This window comes from Etheostoma spectabile, chromosome 20 (genome assembly GCF_008692095.1).
Source record: "Etheostoma spectabile isolate EspeVRDwgs_2016 chromosome 20, UIUC_Espe_1.0, whole genome shotgun sequence".
Taxonomy (NCBI): Eukaryota; Metazoa; Chordata; class Actinopteri; order Perciformes; family Percidae; genus Etheostoma; species Etheostoma spectabile.
Window position 1 is genome coordinate 4,745,307 of NC_045752.1, and position 10,186 is coordinate 4,755,492.

The window sequence follows — 10,186 nt, forward strand, 5'->3', positions numbered from 1 at the left end:
GAGGAGACGAGAGACGTTTTGAACTTAATTTATCAGGAACTCGCGAAGGAAATGGCCAACAAAGGTTAGGACAAGCCGTGGGACGTCCTCCGGAGTAAATGGAAGGCGCTCAAACAGCGAGACGTGTCTCAAAAAAGACTTGTCTTTAGGGAAAATAAAAGCCAAGTTGCATCTGCATCATCACGGCAATGTGTTGATAGCATCGTTGTTTTCTTATTATAGCTTGATATGTCGCTATGTCTCTACAATGCAAAACTAACTAAATCCACAATCCAGACAAATCAAACGACCTTGAGGAGGGAAAGAGAAGCTGTGTTTCCATCCACACGTTTTTATCCGGATTAAGTGATATTGAATGAAAAATGCCTTATGGAAACAGTCAAATTCAATGGAATTTCATGAATATCGACTCAAAGGAAATACATTTGGTCTCATTGGATTTTATCTCAGCTGGCACATAAGCACTACAACTTGTGCAATGTTGATCATTTGTTGGTGGATGGCACGATCCATTTTGTCTAGAAAAACTTTGTTTGCTTGAATGTTGTGCGACTCAGTGCGAAAATGAATGGAAACACCTTAAAATGGCTAAAATCAATTAGATATCAATTTGATCGCAAACCAGCATGTGACGTCATTACGCACAGGTTTTTATTTGATTTAAAACCGTTGGATGGAAACACACTTTCACCAGCTTTATTCACAAGTTTTTTTACCGAACTTCAGATAATTGGATTGACAAGTGGATGGAAACTTAGCTAATGACTGCCCTATCGATCCTATTTATAGACATGAGCAATCAGTTGAGCCAGGTGTTAATCATGAGTCCTCATTAGCCAATCGTCAGATTCCAGCATCCAAAGGGACTTAATAGGCCCAGGAGCATCACACCTCCTACATATGTAAATATTTGTATGCATATGTCCATGCACTTGTTTAGTGTTTGTTTCTTTTTATAAACATATGTGACTCTAATATTGTTATCACAAGACAAACCACATTGATAAAAAAATTGTGCCGGAAATATATTACAAGCGTAAAAGAAAGACACAATGTGTGCGTGTGAGACACTGAGGCAGGACATAATACACAGCTTAAAGCCTCTGGTAACAGTGTGAACATATCCATCTAAACAGGATCATTATGCAAAAGCCACAATAAACTGGTTCTGATGATAAACAGACTGTCATATCTCTATACACGAGCCAGAGGGCAATACACTCTGTGACATCCATCTTCTTTAAGTAACGCCGCTCATTATGACACTGCGCATGGTGAGAGGAAAACACACATACACAAGTGCCAAAGTCCCATTATAAACACACACAAGTTAACACTTGCAAACAGCGTATTAATATTCTCAGTTGCTTTTTTTTCTGTGTCTTACAAACACAGCAAGACACGCTCTCACACACACACACACACACACACACACTCTCTCACAAAAATCTCCCAGTATTAACTGGGTAATGCCAGGGGCGCGGCAGAAGTCATAATCATGAGTGTGTTTAACAGCAGTGTGACAGGCGGATGCTGCTTCAGAGTAAGTAAAGATGTAAATAAGCAGGGCTGAATTATTCAAGACTGAGACCGGCTCACACACGCTGGTTGCCCTCACCCGCTCAGCTGCAGTCGTGCTGAGATAATCTCAGGAAGGGAAAGGGTTGTCTTCTTCCGTCAAGGTGCAACACAGTCCAAACACAAGGCCAAGCAGGAGGTTGGATATTCGACAAATGTAGTCAACTCGCATGACGTGGTTGTAAATACTGGGTTTGGTGAAGACATGGGAATGCACATGTGGTGGCCACAAGGCTGTGGTGAGCTCAGCGGAGATGTGGTGGATGTGGGGGTGACAACCGAAGAGTTCACCCCAAAGAAAGAAAAGGTGAAACAATAAGTTGATTAATTGAGGGGTTGATTGATATAAAGTTAGCTAGCCCCCATTTTGATGATTGAATAAGCAAAAAGGACAATATACTTTAGATCCAGCTTCTCAAATGTAAAATGTGTTGTTTTTCTCCATCTCACATCATAGTTAACTACACATTTAGGTTTGAAATCTGAAAACGTCACGGGCTGTGGGAAATTGTGTAAGTGGTATTAGTCACCATTTCCAGACATTTTATAGTGAAAATAATCAGTGAATCCCCCCCCCCCTCTATCTCTCTCCCCCCCACTCCCTCCATATTTCCTGTCTATATCTAGGCTATAAGCATGGCCTGATTAACCCCCTATGTGGCCTTGGTGCAGTAGTTGGCTGCGGGCCCCTATGAACCCCCATACCTGAGCCCAGATTTTGCTGTCTGTTAATTTGATTAAAGTCCTTCCTTTAGGAAAGTGCAGGACGTAATCTAAAAACTCAACTTTTAACAGATGGAGCTTCTTTAAAACCCACCTTCATCATATCGGTTAACATTGAGATTTAGCGGCATATACTACCAGTACAAACCAGTCTGTAAGAAATCCAGCCTTGGCTTCAAAATGTCCAATAAAGTTCAAAATGCCAAAACATAATCTTTAAAAAAAAATTGTTTAAAAAGCCAGTGAGAAAAGGACATTTTCATTATTTATAATCGTTCTTTCATAAAGGCCAAGTTTGCATCTTAAAATTGCTTGTTTTGTCTGTCACAATAATATGCAACACAGACAAACAGGGATTGCTCACATTTTAGAAGCTGCAATAGAGGGAGTAAAGGATCATACACACATCACATGTAGGTGAAAGGCATTGGAAAACCACCGTCATTGAAAAGTGGAAATACCCCACAAAAAAGGATTCAAATAAAATCTAAAAAGGGATGTGACTGGGACAAAAATGTCTTACACAAGCAAAATGTCTTGCTTTGTAGCTTAATTATTTACTTTGACTGTAATAGAATTAATACTATTTTGTGCCACTTTGTAATAAGTCACCCTTTATAAAGGGTTAGTGAGTTGGAACAAATGGCTTTATCAGTGGCTTATAAAGTATTAACTAGTACTTTATAGATCTTCTTCAAGTCATTAATCAGAAAAACCTTTGTGTTGCCATGGTTGTGAAAAATTCCTTTAATCTACCTCCAACCTAATCTTAACTCTATCAGTTTTAGCTCTTTGACTAACTATAAATCGTATGTGTGTAACTGCAGACTTGATAGATTATTAGAAAGTGTGAGACCCACAAGCTTATACAAATATGTATAGAGCCATTTATAAAGGGTGACTGCTTATCGTTTTAGCTGAACACACTGAAACAGTTTTTCAAGTGTGACTTGTGTATCTGTAAATCATGAACACCTGGTCCACCTAAAAACTACCTGAGATAAATTAAAAGTTGGGAAAGATTTCAGGAGGAGGTTGAGCTCAGGCCTTATGAGATCCACATCCAGCTGGAAAATCATGGAAGCTGAAACTGTGGATAAGCACACGGGCAATTACAGCCTGACTAAACACACATCACATCATCAACCCAAACCACTCAAAGTGAAAATGTACCCTCATCCCTTACCAACCTCATTTGCCATCAGCCACAAAAACTGCTGCTTACACACCCTCGGGCCTGCTGATTGGGCTGATCTTACTGATTAGGCTTTAAGAAACATGTGGGAATCTCGCCTGGTAGCTTACCAAGATTACACTCAGCCAGTCATTTCGCTCTGCCCTATTACCACAATAAGCATCTGCAATAAGAAATGCCTGAGAAATTGCAGTTAAACCTCATGGGCACTGGTGGGAGAAAAAACAAACAAACATAAACATACATTAAAGCACATTGTCGGCTTGGGTTGAACCAGTCTTATCTGAGCAACATTCAGCCGTTGAAACATGTTTCTCTCTTCCACTCGTAGATGTGATTACTCAAAATATGTTCGACAGTAATCGTCCATGGGAATCACATAAATATGCCTGACAAGTTGCTCAGCTGCATTAAAGAAGAAACAGCAGGACTCAGTGCTGACCACCAGCGGTAGCAACGCGAGAAGCAACGTGAACCAACAGGGTTGATCTCATGGTTGTCTGACATTTGAGCTTTCACTCCAACTGTCATCAACGTTTGTTTTACTTCTTATTTTGGCTATTTTGATTTCTTGTAGTAGCCTAATAATTTGGGAAGTTGCATTCAAATGGAGTAACTCATTGATATGACAATAGCTGATTAACTGTTGAGTTTCTATTACTTCCAAATTTGTCCAACAAGGTCTACATAGACTGCATTTATTAGTTTCACTTTCACTCAGGATAACAATTGTGTGTGCATGAAACTTAATATTGTCGGAGGGAAGTTAGTTTGCTTTTAGACACAGATAAGGTTTGTTTTCCATGTAGTTTCTAGTAATTTAGGCTATGATATTGAACAATAAGTGGTAGGCTATTGGAGAAAAAAACCTTTCTGAGAAGTTCATCACTGTACTGTATACAGTTCTCCTTGCCTAGCAAGGCTTTGTGTTTTAAACAAAGTAAAAAAATATATATACATTTATATATATATATCAATTGTTATCCTGAGTGTTTTAGGCCTACATTGTGGTTATATTACTTATAAATTAATCATTATCTATCTATCTATCTATCTATCTATCTATCTATCTATCTATCTATCTATCTATCTATCTATCTATCTATCTATCTATCTATCTATCTATCTATTGGCTGCTAGCGAATGACGCGGTCGTTGCGTGTCAAGCAATAAATTAAAACGACTCTCCTCGTTTTTCAGAGAGAGAGAGCGAGAGCGAGCGAGAGACGTTGAAAAAGTAGAGGTCGCGCTGCATCTTGGGTACATAACTCCATGGTGATGCAGTGAGCCTGTTGTGTAGACTGGAAACCAAAGTAAAGTAAACGGGGGAGGGTCGGCTACGGGGGGGCTTTCAGTGAGTTACAATGCGTCTTTCAGGGTGTTGAACGGTCTCGGTAAACGATGAGCCAACTTTGCCGGTCAACACGAAGGGGAATGAGCCACTCTTGAACCCCGAAAACAAGTCCTTCTTGGCGGGGGAGAGCGAGAATGCAGAAGCCGAGAGACCTGCTCGCTGTTGTCGGCTTGACTGGGAAATGGTAGCGTACTGTAGGAACCGCACTTGGAAGGAACATGGTCGAGAGGAGCAGCAAATTCTTGTTGATCGTCGTCGGATCCGTGTGTTTTATGCTGATTCTCTATCAGTACGTAGCTCCCGGGGTGATCAATTTCGGCTCTCCGCACGGTTATTTTACGGAAGAAGACGAGGGGGACATCTTCCCCACTCCGGACCCCCACTACGTTAAGAAATACTACTTCCCCGTCAGAGACCTAGAGAGGACGATTGATTTCCAAATCAAAGGGGAGGACGTGATTGTGTTTTTGCACATCCAGAAGACCGGGGGGACTACCTTCGGCAGGCACCTGGTCCAGAATGTACGTCTGGAGGTCCCCTGCGACTGCAGACCGGGCCAGAAGAAGTGTACCTGCTACCGGCCGAACCGCAAGGAGACCTGGCTCTTCTCCCGGTTCTCCACCGGCTGGAGCTGCGGCTTGCACGCCGACTGGACCGAGCTCACCAACTGTGTGCCAGGGGTCCTCAACAAGAAGGAGAACAAACAGAAAAATCTAAGGTAAAACTGTCTCATGTTTGCTTAGTTGTCTGTAGATTATGAAGAATTTTCAAGTGTGAGGTTTAGGAAATAACGTAGTCAAAAATTGTGAAGCCAGCTATAGTAACTCTTTGACACATCTTTGAGGATTCTATTACAGATTTTTAATAGTTTAACGTTACTATCTTATTAGGCTGTACTGTGTCATTTTAGACGAGCATTACAGTGATGCCACAGTAGAGAGAATGTACCTGAAGGTACCATAAGGTCATTGTAAACTCACAGAGCTGTAAATTGTGTTAATGTAGGATTAGATGTCAAGATCTTTTCACACTCAACTAAAATGTAAATCAAAAAATTATACAAATATTAACATTGTCTATCTCCTGTTGACAGTTGTACTTCTTACACCTCTTTGTCTGGTTTACAAAACATCCTTTAATACAGGCTCTAAGTCTGGAGAGACAATTATAATAGGCATTATCTTACAGTCAGTTTTAGAGCATTTCTTCACACAAAATATCAAAATGCACGCAGCTATTTTTGGTCCAATAAATACACCACAGAAATATAGTAGTAAGTGATACCAGAGAGCATAATGCATAACAGAAGGTAATATAATTGTGTCATAACAAAATAAAACTCAAAGGTCTTTCTCTTCATCGAGTGGCTCAGTGTTATGGTATGGTTTGAAGTAAAAGAAGAATGTCAAGGAGGGTGTGCATCTTCCTGAGACAGTAGATTGATAATAGATGCTCGCTGGGAAACAAATGTGGACATTGAGCTTCCACAAATGCAACAGGAGCTCTCTCAACAGTGACAATTGTTGATAGGTGCCAATATCAGGGTGCCCTCCCATGCTGGGATTCAGCTAAATTTATTTCAGGCATTGGGGGGGTGTAATACATCCAGCCAGGCAACATTTCCACTCAATAATAATAATAATAATCCCTTGCATTGACTGTGAGGTATCCCGACACGACACACATTATTATTAAGTTATATGCTAACCCATTTCTTCTCTGCGCCTCTCTGCTGTTGTTGCCAACATATTGCATCCCTCACCCAGACGTATTGACGGCTGTATCAACTTCCAATTCACCGCACCCTTGTGGTTTAAGGGTATGCTTGTTGAATGAGTTATGTGTCTTTGTATTGCTTGGGCATGTTCAATATTTTATTTTGGCTATGGGGGATCAATAGGACAAGGGGGAGGGGTGGTGTTTTTCGCATCTGTCTGGCAGCCAGGGGCATGACGATGTCAGGCCGGCTGCTCTGCTTCCCATGGCTGCTCAAACTGGGGATCAGAGCTGCAGGCTGGGCAGAGTTGGGCTGGGTCGGTAGGGGGGAGAGGGGAACCCTGCGGGGGTTTGGCTCCGCTCTAATCCGGGTGATTATTACTGCTGGGACACACACACACACATACTAGCGCTGGTATTTGCTGCTGGCGTCAGTCCTGACTCCCGTGGTTTCCCCTGGTCAGAGGTGATAACGTGTTCGACCGTTCTGCATGGCGAGCTGAGATATCGCAGTGGAAGCAGGATAAACAGCCTTTCATCACTTTGTGAGCACTGTTTCAAAGCCCGAACTTGCATGTTTTTGTGTGTGTGTGTGTGCACCTGAAGAGGCCATGGGAACAGAAAGAGACAGGGAGCCAGCGCAAATGAGAGGTCTAGGTATTCATGCATGGGAGAGGAGAGGATCTCTTGCCTCTGGTGTAATCGGCTATCCTATCACTTCTGACAGAGAACCAAGGCACTACAAGTTTAATAGCACCCTGAAGAAAAACAATGCTTCTCCATATTACATGCAGCTCTACTTCCACAGGGAAGTGAAGTGAATCGCTGCAATGAGGAGCGTTGAAGAGAAACTGGAATAACACTTTCCCTTCCTGTTTTTGTTCATTTTTCTGTGTCACTGACTGTTTTCACGTGTGTGTGTGTGTGTGTGTGTCCGTCCCTCATTGTTTGCCTCTCTTGTATCACTGTGGTAATGCTTGTTTTAAGGACATTGGTCTTAAAGGCAGTAGCAGTGGGGCGAAGAGGCCAGAGAAAGTGTGATTAAGATCATCTGTGTTTACAGAACAGCGGTGAGATTTTCTGGCTGCAGTGTCGTGCACATGACTTTAAAATCAGCTGTGCACATTGTCAGTGTGGTGGAGATAAACAGTCTTTAGCCCCAGCCAGTGGTTTTATGTGTCTGACACACCTTGTACCTGCACACTTGTGGAGGAAGTGGTTTGGAGCTGCGTTGTTAACTGTGAGAAACAGAAAGCCGGCCGTTCTAGGAATATTTGACAAGACAGCAGTTCTAGTGTTGAGATCCAGCATCTCTCTGCAGCTGTTTTCTCATCCGGCTGTCAAGGGAATTTTACACAAACGTTTTAAATGCTGCAAAAATAAAATGTGAATTAGGACCATTTCCATCGGCTGGATTCAAGCACATTAATACGCCTTCTTGATGTCAGAAAGCACATCCACATAGGGGGAAAACATGAAAACCGACAAATAGATTTAAGAATTTAAAGTTTGTAATTTACATTTACTGTCCTTCTGCTGTATGCTCTCATTTGATTATGAAAACAAATATGTGCCAATGTTTAGGCCTGCAATAAATCTTTTCATTATTGGTTAACCATGCCAGAAGGATGCAAGAAAATTGCAGAGCCTATGTTGACATATTTAAATTGGTTATTTTATCTAACACTCCGAAAGACATCAATATATTCAAATATGTTCACTTTGCTATTGTAGACCACCTAAAATCATATTCACATTTGAAAACTCAGAACCACAAAATGTCAAAATAAATGACTTGAATTGATTAGTTTTTTCCCCCGCTTTACTTGTTGTTATATTGTTCAGCAGAGTATAATGACTACGCAAGCACAGTAGTTGCTATTTAAAAGACAGAGAGACAGCCAGGTCAACATGTATGGCTTTTTCTTTCTGTACAAAGCCGCAATCGAAGTCTTTAGTATTGATAGAACAACATTTGCCAGGCCCTGTTGTCATGGCTGTATGATGTATTGATTCTACAGATACTGCGAGTTTCATCAAAATGTTTGTACTTCAAGAGAGCGTACAACCGTTTTCAAGACATTGAAGGAATTGGATTGAATATGGTGGGTTTTCAAATTCAGTATATATCATAAATTGTGGGAGAGAAAATGCCACGATGGATTAGGCTCAGTTTGGTCTGGTGACAGATGTGCCGGCTTTAGAGGGAGGCACATTAGGCAGCAGCAAGCGGCCGTGAGATGAATGGCTCGTAATAGGAGAGACAGGTCCATCTTTGATTGGTGATGAGATGAGATTGAGATGAACAGTGGCATTGTGGGAGAAAAGGACTCACATACTCGGCTGAGTGCGACTCAAGGTGGATTTGTCGTTTCCCACCCATTCTATTACTTTTAATGTTCTTCCGTGATCCCATGGGACAAACTAATACACACACACATACATACATACATAGTAGAACACACACTAATGAGTGTGTGAAACTAAACAGACACAGCCCCTAATGAAAGGCCTTGATGTGGGGCTTTTAATTGGCTGAGGAGGTATCTACCACTTTACTCAAATTATAGCCACACTTTCAGATGGGGGATACCATCTGTCCTGTGCATGTGTGTTTGTGTTTGTGTGTGTGTGTGCGTGCGTGCGTGCGTGTGTGTGTGTGCGTGCGTGCGTGCGTGTTTAATCCTAGTGTGTCATAGAGCGTTTTTAGTAAGCAAAGTGATGGGGCTAATTTTACTGCCTCTACTTGGCCCTCTCAAATCACTCCCTGTTTTTTCTCTCCATCTCTTTCTTTCCCGCCTCCTCTTTATCCCCTCCTCTGAAACACTTTCTCTCCCTCTCTTTCCGTCCTTCCCTGCATCCTTCCCTCCATGATGGTGTCACTCTCTAATCAAACAGCAGGCTTGCTTTCCGCTTGGTGGCTTTATGGCCGGGGGCTCATTCTCTATCTCTCTCCTTCACTTTTTTTTCTCTCTCCACTTTCCTCCTCTCTCCATCTCTGCCCACTCGTCTTTCTTTCTCTCCTTTGCCATCTTCTCCCTCTCCCTCCGAGCGTGACTACCGCATTAGAGGAAATGTCTTTTCATGGAAGAGTTACTGCAATTTCCAAAATGGCTGCTTGGCCTAATGGACAACTGCCTTGGTTTTAATGAATGATTACATGTATGAGTATGAGGGAAAAGGGGAGGGAAAGCACAAGGGGGCCACGGATAAGGGAGGAGGATATGGAGGTGATGAAGAGTCATATGAGGAAGAGGATGAGATGAATGTGGGACAAGAGGAGAGCTGTCAGGGAATGATTGAAAAGATAAAAGTAGAGGGTGAAAACGTTTAGTTTCATTGCTGTCAATTAGCACGGTTGTCAAGCACTGGGCATTACTCTTCTTTCAATAGGTCTGTTTCAGATTCACAGCACAAATCACTGCACTCTAAGCTGGCTCTGTGTGTGTCTGTGCGTGTGCGTGTGCGTGGCGTGAGAGCCGATGCGTGTGCATGTGGTAGCTCAGCATGGTGCCATCAGCCAGCCAGCACAACCCAGAATCCAGATGAACTCCAGGAAGCTACAGAGACAGCCCTGGCTGATTGGCATATAGCACAAATGTGTGTGTGTGTGTGTGTGT

The 10,186-nt window shown here is 42.2% G+C and overlaps 1 protein-coding gene across 1 annotated transcript in view; it reads left to right on the forward strand.

Annotated features, from left to right (window-relative positions):
* Positions 1–4,745: 4,745 nt before the first annotated feature.
* hs6st1a (heparan sulfate 6-O-sulfotransferase 1a) overlaps positions 4,746–10,186 on the forward strand; it is a 57,385-nt gene continuing 51,944 nt past the window's right edge. The window contains exon 1 of the mRNA XM_032500400.1: positions 4,746–5,568. Within this exon, the coding sequence (XP_032356291.1) occupies positions 5,069–5,568 (500 nt within the window). The 5' untranslated portion in view covers positions 4,746–5,068. The remainder of the gene's footprint in view (positions 5,569–10,186) is intronic.